General features: G+C 42.1%; 1 protein-coding gene across 4 annotated transcripts in view; it reads left to right on the forward strand.

Moving 5' to 3' along the window:
* The window catches only part of SMYD3 (SET and MYND domain containing 3), a gene marked incomplete at its 5' end in the record, with an annotated part of 376,460 nt that overhangs the window by 320,996 nt on the left and 29,700 nt on the right, over window positions 1–25,764 (forward strand). For all 4 annotated transcript variants that reach the window (XR_014166902.1, XR_014166903.1, XM_081905838.1 and 1 more), the window contains 2 exons: window positions 8,232–8,319; window positions 9,644–9,818. Coding sequence is in view for 2 of the 4 variants with exons in the window: in XM_081905838.1 (XP_081761964.1) it covers window positions 8,232–8,319; window positions 9,644–9,818 (263 nt within the window). The remainder of the gene's footprint in view (window positions 1–8,231; window positions 8,320–9,643; window positions 9,819–25,764) is intronic.

Genomic DNA, 25,764 nt, shown 5'->3' on the forward strand with positions numbered 1-25,764 from the left:
CCTGGGGCACATTTGGAAATCTAAGAAACCATCACAGACACCACCAAATACCCATTTCACAGGAGAAAATCTATTAATGTTCAGACTCCACCCCCCTCTAAAGCAAAAAGCGGACAAAAATATTAACAACAAAAAAGCCAAAAATTCCAAACACTAGGGGTGGCTGTGGTCAGAGGCACACAGAATAAATAGATGTGACTCTTAATTGCATCGTAGGCAGCACTCCAGCCATGAAAATGCCAAAGGGTTCTATATATGCATACACCTTTCCATCTAGGTAATTGAGAGACAGTTAAACACTCAACAAGGGTGTGGTGAGGGGTGTGGCTTGTGGAGAGTGCCATGGGCCAGACAGAGGTCAACATTTGGCCTCCAGGCCTGAGATCCCCACCTCTGCTAGATGTCTAGTTTTCCACTCAGTTTTAAAGACCCGGTTACAATCCATTTGCAACCTATCCTGCAGGTATGGAAAAATGTCACTTTAGCCATACTTAAAGTGAATCAGACCTTTTCGCTCCCAAAGGTCTGACTGACGTGATCATAATCTTTCATCACTCCCCATTGTTCAATCCCTTTTCATCACCACTCGCTGTTAATCACCTAATATCATCAGCTCTAATTGTGGTCTTCTGCAGTCCATAGTAGCTGATTCACATGCCCTTGTTGTAGCTTGCCTCCATACAAGAAAAAATGTGAAAAGCTTGCCAGTAACAATTAAGCCCTGAGTGAACCCAGCCCTGTAAGCAGGAGGGAGCCCTATTAGTGAGTGTTGCGGCTCCAGCAGCAAAAAAATAGAAAACAGCCAGGTGAGTTAAACACCTGTGTGAGCCAAACAACAGTGGAAGGAGGCCATGGCACTAAGGTCTGATCCCCACACACGATTACAGAGGTAGATATTATAGAGGTACATTGTCCCATATTTTTCTTGCTTTGTACCACACCAGTCTTTTCCAAAATGTTTCACAGTCTACAAAGCTCCAGACGGAGCAATTGGATTACATTGTTCAATTTAAATAAATTTTCCGAAATGAGCAAAATGCCAGTTATTTAAACAAGGAATTGGTTTGGGTGCAGAGAACAACTAATTCTAAATTTAAGAAGAACTGTTCTCCCCTAAAAGAGGGTTGCTGTCATGCTAGAGGCACGATTTTCTACTGTATGACAGTGCCTATAACATCACTGGCTTTTGATATCTCTGCAAAAGGCAGAGACATTTTTTCTTGGCAAGCTGGAATAGTGAGGATTGCATGAAACAAGGCTCCCTGCCTTGGTCGTCTCTTTTGATGTATCTTTTAAATTTTTAAATGCAGCTTCTGGAGGGCACAATTGAAAGTGAGGTGCTGCTGGGAGAGGGTGTTTAATCCTTTCCCACCTGCTGTGCCCCTGCTTCAGTAGCTACCCCACCCCACCCTCCTCTCCCACAATATTTCCAATGTGTAATTGGTTGGTTCCAAAAACACATAAAGGGAAAAGTTCCTGGAGGAACATGGACAGCGAAAGAGTTGGGTAAGCTCTTTTCCACACTCAATCACAATGTGCTGTTGGCTTGCACTTATATGTTTTGGGTATGGCATGTAGTTTGGGATTAAGGCAATGGGAAGTATTTAACTAAACAATTCTGCTAGTACCGCCAATCTGCTCAGGAGGATTGGGGGAACCCCTAGAATGGATTTAGGGGATGTGCAGAGGAGGGGGGGAGAGAGGGATAGTTTCCATTGTGCAAGGAGAAATACTTGTGCTGATGGAGAACCTGCCTCAGCACTACATTGAATGCAGCCCAGTGTAATGTGGAAAGTTGCACTTGGATACAATTAAAGATAATTCAGCCTCTTAGAGTTAATTCCATTCTTAATCGGTATTAGCAAAGTACATGGCACACTGAAAAAAGTGGCAAAACTCACATTGCTGATAAAGAAAGAGAATTGCTCTGCTAATGTGTTGTCGTCATGCGCTAGTTGGATGCAGCAGAGTGATGGGAGGCACCAGCTAGGGAACCCCCAAGAGAACCCCAGGAGAAGAAGGCCCAGAGCCAGGAATTGGTGGTAGGACACCGAGGAGAGGTCAGAGGGAGAAGAGGGAGCAGACTTGGAGGAGGAGGTGTGACAGAAGAGGAAACAGATTGGTTACATTACCGTCAGATAAATGAGACATTTAAGCAGGACAGGAAAATAGGATTTCAGAAGGAGAGGTCAAAGTTAGAAATAGAACTGTTAGAACCCAATACTAAGAACTTGTCTAGAATGTACAATTTGCTGTTAAAATGGAATACACAGGATGAAACGGTGAAATCAGCTATGATTAAGTGGGCACAGGACATCGGTCATGACATTATGTTTGCTGACTGGGAACAGTTATGGACCACCGGTGTTAAATTCACGGCATGTAATGCCTTAAAAGAGAACATAATGAAAATGATTTACAGGTGGTACATGACCCCAGTCAAGCTTGCAAAAATATACCATTTGCCCAATAATAAATGTTGGAAATGTAATGAGACTGAAGGTACCTTTTACCACCTTTGGTGGACCTGCCCAAAGATTAAAGCCTTCTGGGAAATGATCTATAATGAAATTAAGAAGGTCCTTAAATGGACTTTTCCTAAGAAACCTGAGGCTTTTCTCCTGGGCATGGTTGGCCAATTGGTATCAAAGAAGGACAGGACCTTTTTTATGTACGCTACCACAGCAGCAAGAATTCTTCTGGCAAAGTATTGGAAGATGCAAGAACTACCTACTCTGGAAGAATGGCAGACAAAGGTGACAGACTTCATGGGACTAGCAGAGATGACCGGCAGAATCCGAGATCAGGGGAAAGAGACAGTGGAAGAGGACTGGAAGAAGTTTAAATTATATCTTAAAAACTGTTGTAAAATTGAGGAGTGCTGAGATGTCAAGGGGTAAGAAGTAGAGAAATACAGCTGTAATTATTAAGTTTAAAGAAATTTAATGAAAGGGAATCAATAGATAAACTGATCAAAGGGTTGCTAAAGAACTTTGGAATAAGGATGCAGCGAAAGGGAGGCATGGGGAAGTCGGTATATGTTTAATGTCGTGTATGTTTTTGTTTTGTAATGTGTTTGTCTTTTATTATGTGTTTGAAAAATCAATAAAAAATTTTATTAAAAAAAACAGAAGAGGAAACGGAGTTTAGTGAGCAGGAAGAAGTCAGGGCAGAGAGCAATCCTGATTCAGAGGCTGGAGAGGAGGGGGGCAGGAGAAAGAGGTGAGGTAGGCTTCTGAAGAAGCCAGGATGTTTCCCCCTCCTGCTGCAACCTCCTCCCCTCTCCTCCCCTCCCCTCACTACCACCAGTCACACAGAGAGAACTAAAAAGAGCAGAAGAGAGGTTGGTTGCATGCAGACACAGTCTCCGATTGCTTGTCAAAAAACCCTGGAGGGGAGAGGACTTAGGCAGCTGTGGAAAGGTGGGAACCTTCAGCCTTCACAATACCCTAATTGTGGCAAGATCTACTGTGAAGACTTCTTGGGATCACTAGGCCTGCACTGATTTGATTTCTTTGAATCAGGAGTTAACTACACTGCCACTGGTGTTTTTTAATTGCTAACCTATACCTGACTCAAGGTCCTGGCAGTTGTATCCCAACTACATCGTACTCAACACACCCATTGAAAGAGATGTGATTAAAATAGCCGTTATGCATTCAGTAACGTCAATAGGTCTACTCTAAGTATGATACAACTCTTTGTTCTTGGCCCCAAATGAATCCGTTTTGCTGTTGATCAAAAATTTACCTTGCTGCACTCAGCCACCTTCCTTTAGCATACCACATTTAGAAACCACATTTGTGTACATTCAACTCCACATTTAGTTGTCTAAATCAGTTTTGAATTTGGACAGGCGGGTGAATTTCCTGGCTTTTTAAAATGCTTATTTCAGCCGTGTCTGCATTGGCTTGAAGAAGAAGAAGAGGAAGAGTTTGGATTTGATATCCCGCCTTTCACTCCCTTTAAGGAGTCTCAAAGCGGCTCACATTCTCCTTTCCTTTCCTCCCCCACAACAAACACTCTGTGAGGTGAGTGGGGCTGAGAGACTTCAGAGAAGTGTGACTGGCCCAAGGTCACCCAGCAGCTGCATGTGGAGGAGCGGAGACGCGAACCCGGTTCCCCAGATTACAAGACTACCGCTCTTAACCACTACACCACACTGGCTCTCTGGCTTGGGCTGATGGGAGTTGTAATCCAAAATACCTGGAGGCTGTTCTATCTGCATTGCTGTGCTGAGCTGCAGAGTGTTTTATAGACTGCTGGTTTTCAATTTTCTCGATTGTGCTGAGATTGTGTTAGTTATATTTTATCGTTTTAGATATTTATTGTGAGCCACTTTTGGAGGGCTGTGCCCTGAAAAGCGGCATATAAATACTGGAAATAAACAAATACCCATGATGTTGCACTGATGTAATTACTTTTTATGGGTCACTTTTCTGCTTTCAGTTATATTAACATACATCAAGTCAGCTGCTGTGTAATTGATGCTGTGCCCTTTGAATTAGACAGAGGCAAAACTTAGCTCATTCGCTTTATATGCAAAGCTTAACGTGTCTGGATCTTTACAATTAACATAACTGACATAGCTACTGCAACATGATCTTTTTTGTCCTACTGCTGACCTTTTATCCGTGGCAGCTTTCATTCTGTACCAAATTATTTCCAGGTGAGCTTATTGTGATCAGATAGCTGATTTTATGGTAAGTACATTTGCGAATTGCAAGGGAAACACTGCTTTCTTTGTAATTTCCTTATGTGGAATGTCATAGAATCCCAAGGCAGCCAAGGCCATTTTGATACAATCATCTCTTGGGGTAGTACAAGAGTTCACCTCCTATTTCTTCCCTTTGGACATGAATGGGAAGATGTTGCTGCAAAGCTACACATGAAATTAATATGGGCTCTGGGTACATATTTTCTATTGTTTGGAACACACAGTAATTAATTTTCCTCCTCTGTGTGAGAAATACAGATTAAAACCTCTTAACTTCTGTGCTCTTGGGATGATAATTGATATATAAATTGCATTAGTATCCCTAAGCTCCTTTTGTATAAATATTTTTGTGATATTAGTGGAAGGGGTCCGCCTCCCCCATTTTATCTACTATATCCCTCACGTGATTTGCATTCATTGAATATGATTTTTTTTCTATGACAAGTAGAGCAAGTTATAAGTCCCTCCTTATACAGGCATAGCTAGACTGATATAGCAGAGAATATGTGTGCTTTATCTTCACACCTTGGGTTTAATATGCAGTTTGCTTCTACCTCCACCTCCACTAACAGTAGCCTCTTACAGATGTTGTCCATGAATGAAGACACATAGGTGTGGGGGCAGATCCCGGTGACAAGAGGCTAAAATCCCACCTCTAGATAACCACAAAAATCCATCATGCATTGGGGGAAAAGTGGTTTGAGATGCAATGTTCAGTCTAGACACTACAATGAAATGCCTCAAAATTTTGCTTTTCAAATGTTGCAATGTCAACATTAAAGCAATCCCATGAAATTATTAAGATTATTATTTGATTTTTTTTTAACATCATTTGTGGTGTTCAACTAAGGCCACAGTCACATTTAAAGCACTATAATATCACGTTAAGCAGTCGTGGCTTCTCCACATGAATCTGGGAGCTGTAATCTGTTTAGGGTGTTTAGAATTGTTAGAAGATCTCTATTCTCCTCAGAGAGCTACAGTTTTCAGAGTGGTTTAACACTCAATACCTCTTCACAGGAAACTCTGAGAATTGTAGCTCTGGAGGGAAAACAGGAGTCTCCTTACAGCATCCTTAACTAACTCCAGCTCCCAGAATTCTTTAGGGGAAGCCATGACTACTTAACATGGTATCATAATGCTTTAACTGGGGTGTGTTCATGTGGCCTAGGTTTTAATCAGAGTAAAGGTATCCCTGCCCGTGCGGGCCAGTTGTGTCCGACTCTAGGGTTGTGCGCTCATCTCACTTAAGAGGCCAGGAGCCAGCGCTGTCCGCAGACACTTCCGGGTCACGTGGCCAGTGTGACATCGCTGCTCTGGCGAGCCAGCACCAGCGCAGCACACAGAAACGCCGTTTACCTTCCCGCTATAAAGTAGTACCTATTTATCTACTTGCACTTAGGGGTGCTTTCGAACTGCTAGGTGGGCAGGAGCTGGGACCAAAAGACGGGAGCTCACCCCGCCGCGGGGATTCGAACCGCCGACCATACGATCAGCAAGTCCTAGGCACTGAGGTTTTACCCACAGCGCCACCCGCATCCCTTTAACCAGAGTAGACCCATTCAAATGAATGAACATACCTAAGGGCCATTAATTTCAATGGATCTTCACCACCCTGTGTATTGTTTCTTATTATTTTGCTGTTTCTTGCCCTGGGCTTCTTTGAGAGGAGGGCTAGGATAAAAATCTATTAAATAATAATAATTAGGCAAACAGGAATATAATAAAAAGCCATGCAGGCTCTCAAGTTCCCCATAACTCTTCATCAGGCTAGATGTTAAGAAATGGCGGATGGAGAGAAATAACGGAGGGGGGGTCTATTCATGATTGTCAAGATATCTAAGCCTACCTCTGCTAAGTTTTAAGGTGGAGTGTAGGAGGAGATAACAGATTTCCAGCTGTGGCACTTCAAAGTATTTGGAAGTTCTTACGTGATTTTGATTAGTCTAATAAAAGTATTGGCTTAATATGATCCTTTTTCTTATAGGCCAACATGGATACCTTTGGCTTTTTTCAAAAGTGTGATATATATTGTAATGGCCTTAAGGGTTGCTTGTGTGTAAGTTACCACCTTTCCGGGCTAGTTTGCCTGGTTAAGCCGTTTCCCTCTGGACAGCCCTCCACTCCGTGGCTGTTCAGTCGCTGGCAGAATCCATCAGTGGGCGTTTCTTGAACCTCTTCCAACAAAGAAGCTCTTTGACGCCAAGTCGCCGCCTACTTTCCCTGCGCGAAAGTCTTCTGCGCAGGGTGGGCGTAGGCAGTGGAGGACTTGTGCTCTCCTCGCTGGTCTCCTGCAAAGAGTCCTGGAGCCTCCTCTCCACTTCCCCCATCAGCCCCCCTCTATCCCTGGTGTAGCGCTGATTATCTTCCCCAGCCGGGGACTCGTCTCTCTCCCGGCTTGGCCCCTCTCCAGCATCGCTGCTGAGTCTCGCCTCCTCTGCTAGCTGCGATGGCAGTTCCCTGACATATATATAATCAAACATATAACCAAGTAAATATTGTTATAGTATACTTTTGAGTTTTTGATTAATGCTTCATTCGTGTGATACTTTATTTTACTAAGATAATATTGATAAGATAACATTGACTAATGTTGGATACCTTCATGAGTGGCCAGGAACCCTCTGGTGTCAGTAAATGATAAAGGCTAGAGTGTGTGGTATTTAATCACAGCTACCTAAGTATTAGCACATATCAAGGAATAACACTATTCTGAACCGTAATGAGAGCACAATGCCATATTTACTTTGTTAAAGTTGGTTTCTTACCGATGACATTAAAAAAAAATAGTTCTTTCCTTGAGGATAAATAATTGTTGCTGTTTTTTAAGTACATTCGAAGACCAATCTTATTTAAGTGATGTTCCCCAATTTGTGATTTCTTATGTAAATCTTCTGTGCATTCAAAGTTGACTGACATTCTTCTTAAATATTATCTTCACAGAAATGAAATAGTTCAGTTTATGACCATTAAGACGAATTCATGGAAAATAAGGCTATCAATGCCAACTAGCCATTATGGCTATACTCCACCTACATGGTTGGAGGTGGTAATATTTGAATACCAGTTGCTGGAAAACACAGGGGGGAGAATGCTCTTGTGCTTAGGTCCTGCTTGAAGGTTTTCCACATCTTCCTCTTGGCCACTGAGAGACCAGAATGCTGGACTAGATGGGCCATTGTCATCATAAGCTCATTTGTTAGAAAATCTATAGAAATTATTCACAAAGAGTGGCATGAACACAGCTCCAGCAAGCCCCCAACTCTTTGTTTAATGTGTGCATTCCAGATGTGTGAAGTTGCATGACAGTTTTGCCATTGGCTTCAATTGAATACAGACTTCAAATTATCTTGGATAAGACAATTGAATCCTCTGCTTTCCAACTTCATGCTGAGTGGAACTATTCCCCCCCCCTTCTCGTTGTTCAGATTTGCATGGTGCAAGATGGCATTGTTTGCTTCTCTTCTTTTAATCAAATGTTTTTGTCTCATGCTTTTGTTTCTGTCCAATGCAGGATGCTGACATGTTGGCAGGTGATGAGCAGGCCTGGAAAGAAGCCAAAGAAGCTATAAATAAAATGGGAGCTCCAAAGTCACAAGAAGGTATCCTTTCAATGCCAAAGTACTGGCCAACAGCAGATGGGTTTCCTTTTGAGGCAAGAACATATAAAAGCTGTCTTCTTCCTTGCTGTTTCTAGAATATGGAAATGCTTCGTTCCTTAAAGATTGCCCCCAGTGCCTGTGTTAGAGTGGGGTGTCAGATTCAACTCTTAACAGGTGAGTGGAGCCACCCACTTGTCAATCACTTCAACTCTTATAACATCAGGCCATGGAAATTTCAAGCTGGGGCTGCAAAGAAAGATTGCTCCTCTGTACCTCCACAAATTCCTTTGTATTTGCAGCATGGATTTGGGCCAGGAAAAATAGGGAGTATTCTCAAGTGCACTTTGCAGGCAAAACTAGGCATTTTTAAAATTTGACACCTTTTAAGAATAATAAAAAACCCCCAAGTATTTCGCCTGCAGTTAAATAATTCTCATTCATTCAGCTGCAGCTTCTGCACATGATGCCATATTTGATGTCAGGCCTGGGAAAGTAGATGTAAACAGGCAGCCTGGTCCACTTCCTAGGTCTGACAGGCCTATTTCAGACCCTCCAAGTGTCCCTATTTTCCAGGGACTTCCCTGATTTAGAGAAGTCATCCCGGTTTCTGATTTGATCCCAGAATGTCCTGCTTTTCCTTAGGATGTCCCTATTTTCATTGTAGAAATATTGGAGGGTATAGAGTTATCCAACCCCCCAAGCCATTCGAAGGCAATCCTGTATAGGGAAGTTTTTTTAATGTGTAAAGTTTTATTATGGTTTCATATATGTTGGGAGCCGCCTAGAGTGCTGGGACAACCCAGTAAGATGTGTAGGGTATAAATAGTAAAATTACATTTACAGAATGGGGCGTCCCTATTTTCATTGGAGAAATGTTGGAAGCTACTCTGTTTAGGTCCATGGGCTGAAGCTTCCCCACCAAAGGCTCTATGTCTTTCTGTCTTTCAGTATCTAGTAAAAAACGTGTACACAGTTGTAGCAAAGACCATTTCCTTCTGTTTTGCTTCTGTTTGCACTACAAACTTTGACAGACACCAAACTTCCTTTTGTCTGTGTTGAATCTCTCAACATTCTGCTTCATGGGATGACTGCTGGTTCTAGAATTATGAGAGAAGGAGAAAATACTGCAACCAGGGATTATCCCCTGAAACTAAGTACAGGGAGATTTGTGACAGACAAGGGGAGACTTCTTCACACACAGCGGAATCGAAACAATTGAATTTGTTAGCAGAAAATGTAGTAGGGGACACCAACTTGGACAGTAATTTTTCATGAGCTTTGAATGGCACGATGTTGATTAATCCTTAATCCAAATAAACGTCAGAATGGGAGCAGGCTCTTGTGACATGCCAGACGATACTAAAGAACAATGCCACTCACCTCCCAGACACAAACATTTACCAGCTGAAAGTACTTGACTTTGCCATGGACGCCTGCATAAATCTTGGCCTTTTGGAAGAAGCCTTGCTTTATGGTCACAGGACTTTGGAGCCCTACAGGTAAAAGATAAAAATGCAGTCATTTATTGCAAGATTCGCTTTCAGCCCAGGAAAGAGGGTATGAACCAAGAATGTGGCAGCATCAATGTTACTATTTGTTAATTATTCTATGTGGTAGCATTAGGGGTAGGGCTGCCATACGTCCGGACATTACCAGGATTTCAAAAGTGGGGGGGAATTTCAGAAAGGTGCCACTTTGCTCTGGATCTTAGGCAAGTCAATTGAGAAACCATGGTTTTTTGGCAATTGGGGGGGGGGAGCTCAAAAGCATTGGGGTTTTCCAGGGTGTTCTGGTTTTTACTTTTTGAAATATGGCAACCCTAATTAGGGGTGAGGAGTAGTCAGCTCAACTCAAACTTGTGCACTGATCAAACATGTCAGCTGTTCTTCAGAAAAGGGGAACATTACAACCCATTGTTCCTCAGCTGAACCATTTTGAAGAAAAAAAAAAGGTTTACTTTTTCTGCCCTTGGTGATGCAGAATTGCAGATTGTTTGAGATGTACTGCTGCATTTGATCATTGTGTTTATGACACAAACGTTCCTGGAGGACTCTGGAGTGTTTTGCTTCAGATCCCCGTGTACTTTTCACAAACCTCTATATTCCCAGGTACATTTTTAGAGACAATATTTTTGGCAGTGCTTCAGCACCGTGTTCTTCCTTAACTCCTTATGGTACTTTCTGGTTTTAGCCTGGTGTCTAATTAGTTTCGATTGATATGGTTTGATCAAAAGAGAAGCTTTCTCCTTTGAAACAGGTAGTAACTGTATAGTATAGCAATGTGACCGGGATGATCAAAGGGGAAAATACAGCTTTGTACTCTTTTCCTCCGCGTTTCATTTCTTTTGTTCATCCAAATGCATTTTTTTAAAAAAGGAAATAATGATGGTGGGCAACCTTAGATTTGGTATCTTCAATTACCACCACTAGCATCATAGACGTTTTCCCTTATTTTCTCAAGGAAAGGCAGCCACTTCAATGGAGTTCTGCTATGTTGCTAGGAATAAGTTGTATTCAAATAGCAGGACTGCAGCAGAGGTTAACAATAATTTAAAGTGCTTGTAAGGTTGGAGCAGCTCCATTTTCATTTTGATTGCATTACAGGGTAGAAGGTTACTAAGGCACCTTTGCCTGAATACTGAATTTTGAGACAGTGAACTTTAAAACAAATGCTAGCATAGCTGTTTCCTTTGGTTGCTTTTAGGTTTGCCGCCTGTGGCAATTTTTGAGAAGGGACGGACGTAATGGTTCTCCCCTCTTTTCTCATGATGACCAGTCTTCTGTAAGTTTCTCCTCCTGGAAAGAAGGAGAAAACATAAAAAAGTGCAAACAAAATTAAAACAAGTGAATTAGTCATGAAATTAGTTATTGCCACAATGGCAAAATATCAGATTATATTGGCCTTTATAGTAATTAAGTGAAAGAGACCTGTCAGTGAGAGAAGAGGAACTTGCCTACTGCTCTTTCTTTCTTTCTTTCTTTCTTTCTTTCTTTCTTTCTTTCTTTCTTTTCAAAATGGCTTCCCTTTTTAATTTTCCTTTTTTCATTTACTACTTCTATTCAGCTATGCTTCTTTTACCCTTTAACCTGTCAATGTGGTGCTTCAGACCAACGAAGCTACTTGTCTTTTCCAGGGAAAAGATTGCAGTAGAAAACAATTATAATTTTATCAATCATTCGAATATCTCTTTCCCTGTTTGCTTAGTGGTGTGTGACATAGTTTCCGAGCTACTTATTACAGCCAAGTTGATTCTGCCGCTGCCGCCTCACCTTCCATCCACCACTACCCTTATACACATAGACAGAGAGACACACAAACACACACAAACGACATGTTCTGTTAAAATGTATTTGATGAAATGTTGCTGGCCTGGTAAGCTGCTGGCCTCTCATGTCCCTTGAAGACAGTTGCTCTTAGTCTCACCAGGTGCAAAAGCATTTCCCAAGAAGAGACATTTTCAGCCCGAGTTCTTTTTTTACCTTCAAGCCATCACTACAAGCTTTGACGCACCTGACAAAAAATCTTCAGTTTCTCATTACAAGGAGTTGTGCCTGAAGCAGCAGGATATCAAATCTGAGCAAATCTGTTGGGGTGCATTGAATTTCTCCAGTTGAATCAATCTACTGCTTGACTGCTCCTGCAGTTCCATTACAGCTATCTATTTTCCTTTCCTCAACTCTGCGGCAAAAAATATATTCATATTCTTATCTGCAGGGAATCACCTGAAAAACTAGCCATCCATACAAATAGGAGGTGGTATGTCCACCTTTAAAAGGAACTGTTCTAAAACCATTTTAACTTCAAGGACTGTATTTGCTGTGTATGTTTCCATTATGCGATCAGCAGGGTTGACATCCACTGCTGTGTGCTAAGTGCAGTATTTGATCACATGTTTTCATTTGACCATCATGTGAAACCAGTCTGAGTATTTATTTAAGTGACATGTTTAGATACCCGGCAAACATATTTAAAAACACATTCTTTTATGCTATAGATTCACACTGTAGTGAACTAATTAACTGATGCTAAATATTTTTTGACCTCCAAAACGAAGGTTCTTTTTAGTGATTAAAAACAACCAGGATTCAACTTTAAAAGGAGCTTGGAGCAGGTTTAAAGAAGACATTAGAGTCCAGAAGAACACAAGAAATGAAGTTTTTCAGGGGGTCCCTTCCAATTCTACAATTCCTTGATTTTAAGATTCTACCCTGGGGTCCCTTCCAATTCTACAATTCCTTGATTTTAACATTCTACACTGGTCCTCACTTGTCTGTCACTTGGCCACCTTAATTGGATTGGCCAGCATATGAGTTGTGGTTCGAGGACCCGACCCCCGTAATGTGGAAAGAATACACGCGGACACGTGATATAAGGTTAATGGGCAAGGAAAGGCCACAACTTTATTGATTACAGCAGTGAAAAGGTATTGGCTTAGGCATTGGATTTGAACAAGTGGGTTTATTCACCAGTAGGTGGAGCCAGTTGATGCCGATCCAACTATAGGCTCACCCCTAATGTCACCGAAGGTCGTGCCATGGCCTCCCGCCAAGCAGGCATCGGACAGAATACACGACCGCCAGATTCCTTTAACGGAATACCCCTAAAAATTGAAGGCATAGGCGATGGCCACACCTAGCTCTTCGACACAGCACAACACATTATTCCAATGCCTAACCTACCCACCAATACCACAAAAAGTTGTGACGATTGCTACGAGGTATTCGAAAAAACCAAAAAGGCCTAATGCCAAATGGAAAAACTCCTACCAGGCCCCCTAGACAACCAGGGCGACCAACCTAAGGTCCATAGCAAGGCCAGTGACCTAAGCCCTAACTAAAAGGGAGTGGAGGGTGGGTGACTCGTGGTGAGAGGACGAAGAATGAGGCCGGGCGAAGGCTGCCGCCGCAGCAAAAGGCTGCTGAACACGCCCCCCTCAGGCACCTGGTTGGATGCCTGCTGAGGGGTGTGGGCGCCAGCCAGGTGAGGTGAAGGCAGGGGGCTAACGCCCCCTGCTAGGGGCGGAGCTCGGGCTCCCGCCCACAACCACTCCCCTCTCTTGCAGGGAGGAGAGTCTTAGTTGAAACTGAATGAAGTGAGAAGAACCTTTGTGTCTCTTGGTTTCTCAAGAAGTCGTCTTATATGCTGACACATTTAAGAATGTTGACTCTGTAGGGCTGTGTGCCTGTGTGTGCTATATTTGTGGTAAGTGTTCATGTGCAATGAGTATATGTGTGCAGTCTGCAAGTGTGGTGAGTGAGTGTATGCATGGCCCATTAGTTCAACAAATAAATATGGAATAAATTTGAGGCACACCTTTATGGTTGTTCACTGAGGGACCGGCAATGCCAGTAGTTCTCCCTGAGATGGCCCATTATTCCCAGCTATCCAGCTTCCTTTTTTTTTTTAAAAAAAGCTTGCCTTTGTAGAACCTGAGATATGAGACAAAATGTGCAGACACCATTCTTCTTTTTTCATTTTGTGTGTGAGAGTAGTCGACTCCCCCTTCCATGGATTTATTTTTACCTTTCTCTGTCCCTGCCCCTGACCCAAATACAGTGGTACCTCTGGTTACGAACTTAATTTGTTCTGGAGGTCCATTCTTAATCTGAAACCGTTCTTTTTTCTTTTTAAAAAAATGATTTAATCATTTTTTTGATACAAACATCAACCACAAAAGACAACAAAAACCATAATAACAATAATAATACAATTTGACAATTCAGGTTTGAATACACTGATATATCTATGACTACACCTTTTTAAACAATATTTTCCCACCTCTCTCTCCGCCCCCTACTTCCTACCACTATCCGCCTTATCGCTTAAATATTCATTCCAGATTTCTTCATATTTATCCATTCTTATTTTGTGTTGACATGCAATTCGCTCGTATGTAGCTAATCTGTCCATATTATAAATCCATGTGCTCAATGGAATCTTTTTGCGGCTCTTCCAATTCATCAAAACAAGTTTTTTTTTGCTTCTAATATAGCACAGTACATCCTTTTTTTTACCCCTAGAAATCTCCCACATTTCCAGAATATAAATTATAATTAAATTCAGTTCCCCTAAATAACAATTTCTTTTTATTATTCCTACTATATCCTCACCTCGCACTCTTATCATCAGGCAGTTAATCAACATATGTGCTAAGTTCGCATTTTTACTCCCACATCTCCAGCAGTTGTCTGCACTTGTTATTTTCTTCTGGTATAGTTTTGCTGGAGTCCAGTGGACTCTGAATATTATTTTCTGTTGAATAAATCTGAAACCATTCTTAACCCGAGGTACCGCTTTAGCTAATGGGGCCTCCCGCTGCCCCTGGCACGCGATTTCTGTTCTCATCCTGGGGCAAAGTTCGCAACCCGGAGCAACTATTTCCGGGTTAGCGGAGTCTGTAACCCAATGTGTTTGTAACTCAAGGTGTTTGTAACCCGAGGTACCACTGTACTGTCAATGCTGTGCACACTTTATCTGATTTGTGAGGATTTCCCCCTCATTTCAAACAAAAAACAAACAAACAAACAAACATTACAACGAAGAAAATAGAAGCGGTGTATATCACCACTAGAGGCTGCTAGTGTTTTGATGTTATTGTGAGCCAATGGACAAGTGGATTTTTGCTAGAATGTTCAAATTGGGGTATTAACAGAAATTACTGATAAAGCTACAAATAGAGATAAGAACATCTCCTTGTGCAGGTTTGTAGAGTTCACTAAAAATGTGCCCTTCTTTCTTTAGAACTGACTTTAAACAATTTATGCGGTTGCAGTTGAACATCCAGATTAAGTGGGATTTTTATATTTTAGAAATGTTGGTATGCTTTTCTAATGAAATGATTCATTAGATAACCTTCCCAAGGGAATTCTTTTGGTGGGGGGGAGACAGCTGCACCCATTTGCCCAAGAATTACCTTGGGAATGACATTAGGGAAGGGATGGTGAACTGTTTTCAGCGGGGGGGGGGGGGGGAGCTTCAGTGATAAGGATGGAGTGATATGCCAAAGTAGGTGGAGCATTGCTGTGACTCTTAGGTTTGTATAGTAGACTTTATTGCTGCCTTGCGAAAGTCAGAAGCTTCTACAAACATACCTCTTTCCACCCTCCATCCAGGCAAGCAAACAGTATTACTACGGTTCAATGCAAAACAGTGTAAGAAGGGTGTGGAGCAGGGCTGGTGAGTGGTGTGGCCTGGGGAAGGGGGTGTGGCCTGGGGAAGGGGGTGTGGCCTGGAGAGAGTCTCAAGGATAAGGCAGAGCAGAATGGAGGGCCACATTGCCCCCTGGTTCCTCATCCTTGCACTATATCACGATGCAGTGTCATTCTTATTCCAGGAATGTGGTCAGGCTGTTTACAGCAGCTACGCTTTCTCCTGAAGCAGTAACAAGACTTTGTTGTTGTTGTTGTTGCTAAAAGAGAGAGAGAGAAATCCCCTGGCTGATCCTCCAAGTGTCTCTATTTTCCAGGGACAGCCCCAAATTTACAGAAGCCATTCTGGTTTCTTATTTGATCCCAGAATGTCCTACTTTTCCTTAGGACGTCTTTATTTCCATCAGAGAAATGTTGGCGGGTATGGTAGGGTGTCCCTATTTTCATCGGAGAAATGTTGAAGGAGTTATCTGCCCCCCCGAGCCATCTGAAGGCAGCCCTATATAGGAAGGTTTTGTAAATGTTTAATGTTTTATTATGTTTTTTATGTACGTTGGAAGCCACACAGAGTGGCTGGGGCAACACAATCAGATGAGCTGGGTAAAAATATTAAAATTATTGTTATGGAATAGGATGTATCTATTTTCAATGGAGAAATATCGGAAGGTATGCCTTTGTCATTTCTTGTGTTACTGAAAGGTAAGACAAAAATTCTTAATATTTACCCAGGAGTAATTGTGACTAGAACTGTGGACCTTTTTGAGGGCCATTTAGTAAACAAACTCAGCATATTGGCCTTGTGGAAAACATCCACATCAAACATCAATCTTTATCCTGTACGTTCGTGCAGTGACAAAGAAATAATAAGCAAAGGAAGTCGTTTCAAGCAAATCACGAAAGAGATAGAGAAGAGGTAGGAAAATATCTCCTATTTGAAGGTTTGCAGAACGGCTTTCTTATTTATAGTCTGCAGGGAGCACCCACCTATCATTAAACGTGAGACTGAGTGCTGGGCCGTCAGCGGTGAGAGAAAGAGGAAGAAAGCTGTAGGAGCTCACAATTTATTGCAGTGAAAAATAAAAGTAAAAAATGCTGCTTCTGAGAGAGCGCACTTTGATTCTGCCGAAACAGATTCAGAACCCAGGTGAATGCAAAATTTATGTCTTGCTGTCCCTGAAGGTGCTGATCTCTTTGAGGCTGGGGATAGATCCTGCCAGTTCCTCAGCTCAGTGGAAGGCCACATGCTTAGCATGCTTAAAATCCCAATTTCAATCCCTGGTATCTCTCTTTATAAGGATTTTGGTTCACAGGGCTGGGGAAAACCTCTGTCAGGCAGATTTGCTGCCAGTCAGAATGGATAATACCTGGCTAGATGGCAGCTTCATATGTTCATCTGCAAATGAAAATTGGCTTGCAATCTATGTTTTGATGGTCTTTTCCTCCCCTTTGTCCCGTCTACCATTTTGGAATGAAGCCACAACCTGAACCTCACATGCAATTTAGGAATAACTCCTGCAATGTCAGTCTAGTTTATCACCACCACCAACACCATTATGGGCACAAGTGTGTGTTTTAAGTGAATAGACATAATCTGATTCCTTCCTCCTGGCAAAAAGTTTCATAGAAATACCTCTCGTAAAATGTCAAACAAATAATGAAATAATTAAGAAGGACTTACTGTAGTTTGGACCTCTAAATTTTCGATTGGGGTTTAAATTGTCTTTTGCGCCAGTCTTTAAATTTATTTGCTATAGTTATTATAGATTTATGTTGTATTATAATGGGGTGGTGCTGCTGCCGCTGCCTTTGAAGATGATTCTGAAACTTCAACTGGTCCAAAATGCAGTGGCCAGATTACTGGCCAAGGTTCGATTTGGAGCTTACATAACTCTGTTTGAAAACAGCTGGAGTGGTTGCCAGTTTGTTTCAAAGCCAAAGTCATTAGTGTTCAAAGCTCTAAACCAGGGGTTGGCAAGGTTTACCTTGCCTGGGCCGGTTCACTCCAGCAGAGATCCCTTGTGGGCCAGATTGCACATGTGTGTGAGTGCGCATGGCTGTGATTTTCGGCGTCTGAGCCTGCGCAGACGCGATTTCTGGCACCACGGAAGCGAGTCTCCGTGTCATGCTGTGACAGTTTAGCACAGCGCGCAGGGACTCTCCAAGCAGGCAGCTTGGTTCAGGGGTGGTTCGTGGGCCAGTTAAACGACCCTCGTGGCTGCCCATGGGCCTTAGGTTGCCAACCCCTGCTCTAAACAACTTAGGCCTCATATATCTGAAGGAGCATCTCCATCCCTACATAGCTTCTCAGGCATTTAATTCTGCACAGGGGACTCTCTTGGTAGTTCTATCACCTTCCGAAGTGCAGGGAATAGTGGACCAGGAGGGGGCTTTCTCTGTGGCAAGTCCCTAAAGCTGGCAATTTCCTTCGCAGAGGTGCATACAGCATGTTCACTGAACAGCTTTCACCAAATGCTGAATACACACCTCTTTACCCTCACCTTTGACAGTTAAGGTACTTTGTTCTGTGGGACCCATCTCTTTTGCTGAATTTATACTGTTGTGCTCCATTGGGAACAGTTTTATTTGTTTTACAGCTGTAACTTCTTTCATCTGTAATTATAATTATATATCATACTCTTGTAAGCTGTCCTCGGACCTGTGAAGGGCCGGTGAGAAATCTAATAAAGAAATAGGTATATAGGAAGCTGGCAGCAGGTTTCAGGCCAGGGGCCATTCCCCAACTCCCAGTGTACTTTAAGAAGGTTGTGATTCATGACCATATAATTGGGATTGTTTCATATCAAATTCAGCATCCGTTGTTTGTCTAGTAAGCTATATCTCACTCTGTAAAAAATGGTTAATAGACTCTAAGCTACCTAAGCACACAACTGCATCCATTCATAGCTTTTGAAAGCCCACACATCTTTGTTTCTTTTGTGGTTGATTCCTGTTCAAGTGCAGTCTAGATTTAGACTTTCAATTTCTTAAAGAAAGGAGTGTGCTGTCTCATTACAAAATGCTAAATAATAATTTATATATAAAGGTTCTACCCTAAACACTGCCACGACTGAAAACACTTGCTAAAGAGCAGTATCAGCTTTCCCCAGCTGTGTTGTACACGTTTTGAAGGACTTGGCAGCTGCCTGCCTTAGATTGGGGGAAAATTAAAGAATAATAAATGAAAACTCAATATTGCCACCAGTCGTGTCATGAATACCTTTCAGTAGTAACTTAAAGGTGTCCCTGAAAGTGATACACAACATGTGCTTAGTGTACTTTAAAGTTGGCTGGCATTTCAGACGTCTGCTGTAAATGGATAGAAACGAGAGCCCATAGCAAAGCACTTGATTTTGTTCAACTTACACATTTCTAAAGAACATTTATATTTCGAAAAGGTGCCCCGCAAGGTTAGTGCTATGTTTGTTTTCCTTCCCGATGATGTATGAAAGTACACCCTGCAACAAGCGCAATCTGGTATTCTTGCTGGAAGAGAAGGTGCAAGGGTTTAAGGAACATCTACCAAGCTTTGGCCTATCAGGGAAGATGAATAGCTTCTGGAGCGAACAGGAAATCGCAATTCCTGGGGCAGGGTTAGGAGAAAACCAGACATATAGAAGAATGTCACATACAGAAGTGAGATAATCAAGAACCATTCCGTGTCTTTGGAGTTGTGCAATCAATTCTAGGGTTGTACAGAAACATTGCTAAGATGCGAGAAAAACCAGGAAAGAAGCATGGTTTCCAAACTTTCTATCTCAGTACACAAGAGTATAGAAAATTAGCAGGATGAACGTGAAATCTTAATTCAGTAAAGTAGATATGATTTGATAGGCATTACTGAAATCTGGATTGAAGGGAGGAGGAATAACACTATATCTAAAGGATGTGCACCCAACCGCGGAAATCCATTAATCTGAACATGGAAGGTTGCTTGAGAATTTATGAATAAAAATAAGAATAGGGATGTATATTAAACATGGGAAAGAATGGCATGATGTGCTTAGCAGTGCAGTAGGCTGCTTTTGGAAATTGTAGTGTATTTGGGGATTGTTTGTTACATGTATTTTTTTGAAACTGAAAAATAAAGAAGTTACAAAAAGGGATACCAAAGTTGTGAATTTTGGGCTTCACTGGGTGGTTGGGTTAGATTACCTTTGAGGCACCTTCCAGCTTTCTGATTCTAAGATTTTCAATAGGATTGTTCTGTATCAAAACTTTATGAATTCATGTGTATAATCAATGCTTTAGAAACCATCTAAATAATGCATTACACAGCATTTTAAATTATTCTGAAATATGCTTAATGTAATGGAAAAGGGGGGCTGCTCGTGCGTAAGCGTTTAAGTCCTTCAAGCTTTACCATCAGTTCCTAAACTTTCCCAGTCCGAGAAGCCATGGGTGCATGGCTACCTCAATCGCTGGCAGAATCCGTCAGTGGGCGTTTCCGGAATTTACTCCAACATAAGAGTTCCTTGACGGAATCTCTTCTTCTGGATTCTCTGCGTGACAGTTTCCTCCGCGGAGTGGGCGTCCCCAGCGGAGGTCCTGAGCCCTCTCCGCTATTCTCACTGGAAACATCTTGGAGCCCTTCCTCCGATTGAGTTTCTGCAGGAACTCTCCCTCTCCCCCTGCTGGTTCCTTCCTCCGCATCCGAAGGTCTCCTAGCCTCCTTGAGCCCTTCCACCACCTGACTCTCCGATGGCAGTTCCCTGACACTTAATTTCAATTCTATCAGTTCCAATGGCAAAAATACTTTGTTTGTTTGTTTGTTTTTAAAGACTTATTTTTCATGTTTGGTCACACTATGACTGTGAAATACTACTGTGCTGGGCTGCTGCCTGTTATCTAAACCCTGGACCCTTCCAACTTTCATGCCATTTCCCAGGAGATTTCATGAAAGGTCACAGAGTCAGGGACATGACTGACTAACATAGGTATATTCAATGTATGAATTGCTGGCTCATGTCAAGAAACAGAGATAGGTTATCACAGGGAACTCGTTTTATAGTTGCTCACTATATTTATCTAGAAGCCTCTGCTTTGTTCAAAATAGTTTTAAAAGCCTAAGCCAGTACTACCAATTTGGCATTTTAGAATGGAAAGCATGTGATACCCCTTAGGAAGATAATATGCTGCCTACATACCTACTTATCTCTTGCTTTCTGTCTGGACTCTGGACACAACTAGTCTGCAAATTGTCTCTCTGCCATGCCTGCCTTCTAGGTAGCACTCTCAGCTTGGACAAATATCAAGTGGGGAATAGCAGTTTTTAAAACTGTGAGCTTATTGTACAAGACAATAGGCGCTCTCTCTCTCTCTCTCTCTCTCTCTCTCTCTCTCTCTCTCTCTCTCTCTCTCTCTCTTTGTCCCCACCCTCACTTTCATATACCAGCAGACAGAGCTTAGGACAAACATCTGCCCCAGTGTGCTTTTAATATTGGCTTAAATTGGACGGTGTCTCTAAAAACTCCATAGCACATTACAGAAAAGGGTACAACCTATAGGAAATTCAGGGTTATTGTGCTGCTTGGCATGCTTGTTCATTTCCTTTTATTTACTGACCGATGTGTGACTACTCGTTGGAGTTAGAAATTCTTAAGTGATATGTGATAAACCAAGTAGGAGAGAGATCACCAATCCAGTGATAACCAGGGAACAAGTTGGTTTCTATCTGGTACATCTTAATACACCAGTCCAGTGGGAGAACATTTGCTTTGCAGGTAGAAGGTCCCAGGCACAATCCCTAGCATCTCCAGGTAGGGAGACACTTGGTGGACCAATGGCCTGACTTGGTATTAGGCAGCCTCCCATGTTCCTACCAGCTGCCCTCCTTTCTGCTGGACAGGGGTCTGCTGCCATCATTGGTAACCTCAGGGCATCTATAATACGCTCTGCATTTGTCTGCTCATGAAGACTGTTCAGAAGCTGCAGTTAGTGCAGAATATATGAGCCCACAGTACATGCATTATAAAAAAGAGGGGAAAGACTCTAAATCTCTCAGTATTTCTATCCACTGCACAGTTGAGTGTCATACTTTTAAAACAAATTCTTCGGATCAAAATTAATTAGGACGCAAACAATGTATTTGGTGACCTCCATGTTTCTCCTATCATTGTATTTTTAGACCCATTAGTCATCCTTTGGCAAAATATCAGTGGGCCGTGTTTAAGCAAGATTTACAAAAGCTACTTAGCTTCCTGGGATCATGGCAGCCCTGGTGACAGCTATGGCTTATACAGAGATACCTTAGTCTGATACTGAAGCAAAGCTGAGGCATTGTTTTCAGTACAATAACATTACCCGGACTTGTGATTAAGTGCTTACCGAGTTCCATTTCCTTATAAGAACATGTGTAAGAACCAAAGAATGTATACCTCAAGTGAACTAAGCATTAATCTGTCAGCGGCCTAAGTGTGTTTAGGATAGGGCAATGGAAATATGCAAAAGGGTGACACAGTGTATGTTTGCTGGGAAGCAATTAAGAGCAGATGGGAGCTGTAAGGCAGACTGATTCATGAAAGTGCTTAGCATACATCTCTTTCATTAGCTGCATCTTGACATAAACATGGGACTTATGATTGTGGATCTCCCCCCCCCCCATCCAAAAAAGCCAAAGTTGTTACAGTTTTAGGAAAGCATTAAATATACATTTAAACACATGTTTCCCCCTTTTAGGGTATGTTATTATTTCCTGGATATAGAAAACCTGTATGAAGCAGACTTTTCATGAAACGCTATTTCTGACCTGGGGTTCTTCCACATTTTTGCAGGGCAGTCTCATGATCTCACCATCAAACATTTGCCCTTGTGCCTTTTCTTATTGTTTCTTTCACCTTTTCTCAGACATCCAAAATTCCACCTTTTTTAGAAGCATTGACCATAGCACTTTCTTATAAGATGCAGATGGCCCTTGTGCTGCTCTTCTGTCTTTCTGAAGATGTGGGGTGCTGACACATTCAGTGAGATTTGGGGAGGTTGAGCCCTGTCACCACACCTTTTTACTTTCCTATCTCAGTGCTCCTTCATTTTCCTTACCTTTTTTTTTTAAAAAAAAAAGAATCTGGGCTCTCTTGTAAAAGCACACACACCCAATTTTTAATCGCTGCTAATGTGCCTGTATTAAACATAAGAATAATAATTTATACTATCTCAATTATGGAAGTAAAAGAAGCCAAAGAGTTGAGTTTTCCAGCAGAAGTAGACAATGCAGGCCTCAGTCTTTCATAAACATTATTATTGTCTTAGCATTCTTCTCCTGCCCCCGAACCCAGTTCACTTTTGACTGGTGACTGCCTTGAGCTCATTAGAGGACAAGGTGGTATATAAATGCAAACTTGGAACCGATTAGTCTTACCGTTCATTTTGAGATTCAGTGACAGTAGGAGTAGATTGGGCAAGGTGTGCATGAACATCTCATTAATATATCCCTCCAAAATGATTATTGTGAAACTAAGGCCTTGACTCCTCTTTATGGCTGTTAATGTGGTAAAGATGTCTCTGGAAATTTAGCTTGCTGAATTACGCACCCCTTTTTAACGTGTTTGCTTTTCATGGTGCTAATGCAGTGAAGTGAAATTACACAAATTAAAACTAGAATCTCCAATGAAATGAAATTCTGTAAAAGCAGGAGAGCCTCAGTAGACAGGTTTGTCATATCATCCTCCAGCATAAGCTCAGCAATGTACCCTATCACTGACTGATCTGTAGTATTTCTTTGACACTTAAATTGTTGAGTCAGTGTTAACAACGGGGCCTTTACCTCCAAGTCAACTATTATACATTTACTGCTCTGATCATGATTGTGAAGCATCCTTCTATCAGGAACATGTTCTAGGGATAAGGGAAAAAATAGAATTTGTAAATATCTTTCCTTATCTGCAAAGACTGGCAAAAGTGCAGAAAACATATGGTTGTGTGAAATGAGAATGCATGAATAATTAAGCCTCTTTTATGAGTGCCCAAACATAGTATTTTTCTCCTCTTCAAAGGCATTCTGTGCACTCTAGGAGGCTTTCAGAACTTAAAATCCTCTGACAAATGGCAGTCCTTGGAAGTCTGATAGATCATATTTTTGTCTGTTTCCGATACATAAACAAGGCAGTAAATTAGGCCAAGGCACACTATAATGAGCGCTTCAGTGATGGCACAAGTATGTTTGGCTAGCACCTTGCCTGTATCATTCCAGGAAACCTGCCTCCTCTTAAGCCATCACCTGTGAACAGGTCTGGTAGACAGTCTCTTTGGTTGATGAGTTTTCTCTTAATGTGCAGACATTGTGCCAAGCATGTGGCTGCACATAGTTCCATGGGCACTCCTGCATTTGTCTAGGTGACTTTTTGGCAGGTATTTCCCTCCTTCCCCTTGTCTTCTTTTGAGCAGATCCTTTCCCAAAATTGTTTTAAACGTGTTATTTAACATACTCTGCCAAACAAGGCTGAGTTTCCCCCTTGCTTGAATCGTAAGCAGCTAGCAATATGCTCCCAGGAGACCAGTTTCTCTTCTTTACATTTAATTTTGCCTTTTGTAAGCCATGGGGTTCCCAAATGTATCATCCATAACCATTCCAGCATATGCAAACATTGGCCACAAATTTGTACCATATGGGGACTTTTGCGAACAGTAGCACCATATATATATATATATATATAAGGCCATAGGGCTTAAAATGCAATGCTTGCTTCAGCTCTGCTCTGCTCTTTCCTTAATGGCCCATAATGCTTGGTAACAGAGAGCCATCCCTCATGAAACTGAAGGCAAGTAATACCATGGCTGGGCTTTATGCCCTGGGGCGTTATGATTTCCCATATTCAGCACACGGCATAACTCACTGAGAAGACCACCAGCCCTCCTCCATATATTGCCTTTAAATACCCTACTTTCTCACATTTTGTAGTCACCAATAGTATTATTCATTATTTCTACCAGCACAAGAACCATTTTGCATAGAGATACAGTGGTACCTTGGGTTAAGTACTTAATTCATTCTGGAGGTCTGTTCTTAACCTGAAACTGTTCTCAACCTGAAGCACCACTTTAGCTAATGGGGTCTCCTGCTGTTGCCGTGCTGCCGGAGCACGATTTCTGTTCTCATCCTGAAGCAAAGTTCTTAACCTGAGGTACTATTTCTAGGTTAGCGGAGTCTGTGACCTGAAGCGTATGTAACCTGAAGCGTATGTAACCCGAGGTACCACTGTACTTGTTTGCATTATCTGGTATGCCATGCATACCTTAACCCTTTAGATTCATTTTTGTGCATAGCAGAACAAAAAGGAATCGTCCCTTTTATTAGGAGTGTCTGCAAGAATCGGAAATGAAATTAAGGATTAATTCAAGCAGTATGCTCCTCCTTTTAGAGCCCATCACTATGAGATGCTTAGATGTCACCGAGAATGCTGGTCAGTAATCAGACTGTTCGGGGTTGGAGTTAACTCTTTATTAGCAAAAATATGATCACCACAGACTTGGCGGAGTGCCAGGCCTAATGAGCACAGCAGCTCTTTCCTAGTGGTTTTCCTCCATGAAATCAGGTGCCGAGACTGAAAGTCCCCACCTCCTCATAGCCATCCCCTCCTCTCCAGGCTTTTTTCAAGCAATTGGAGACTGCGCCTGTATGCAGCCTGTTACTGCTCCACCCGTTTCAGCCCTCATCTGGTTCTGGGAGGCAGAGGGCTAGGGGAGCTGGTCACAGCAGGAGGGGGAGACATCCCTGACTCTTCACTTGCATGACTCATCTCTGCCTCTTGATCTTCCTCCCACCTGCCACTTTCAACTTTTGATTCTTTATTTCTCTCTTCCACGGACTCTCCCAGCTCACTAAGCTCTGTTACCCCTTCAGCCTCTGACACCTCACCTTCCCAGTCTTATCCCTCTGACAACTCATCATCATCCCACCTGGGAGCCTTCTTCTCTTGGTGGGTCCTCAGTTGGTTCCTCCCATCATTTCTCTGCATCCAGCTAATCCATGACATTAGAATATCTTTTGTTTCTGACGCTGAAAAACACTGAAGAGCTTGTTTAAGTGCCAATGACTGAAGTAATTGTACCATGCGAAATACAGAGCATTGTAGGGTTGTTAGCATCCTGCTTCCTTAGTGAGATAGAGAAAACATATCTGCACAATTGTTCCAATCTAATATCTTGTTATTCTAATGGTGCATTTGTTTGCAAAAATTATTCCAACAAAGAGTAATGTTTAAAACTATCCATGTATGGATACATCTACTATTCATTTAGTTTTCCAAAAAGGAACAGCTGGGAAACTAGCACAGAATGACACCGCAATGATTATATCCCAGAG

Source organism: Podarcis melisellensis (genome assembly GCF_964234715.1).
Source record: "Podarcis melisellensis genome assembly, chromosome: 3".
Taxonomy (NCBI): domain Eukaryota; kingdom Metazoa; phylum Chordata; class Lepidosauria; order Squamata; family Lacertidae; genus Podarcis; species Podarcis melisellensis.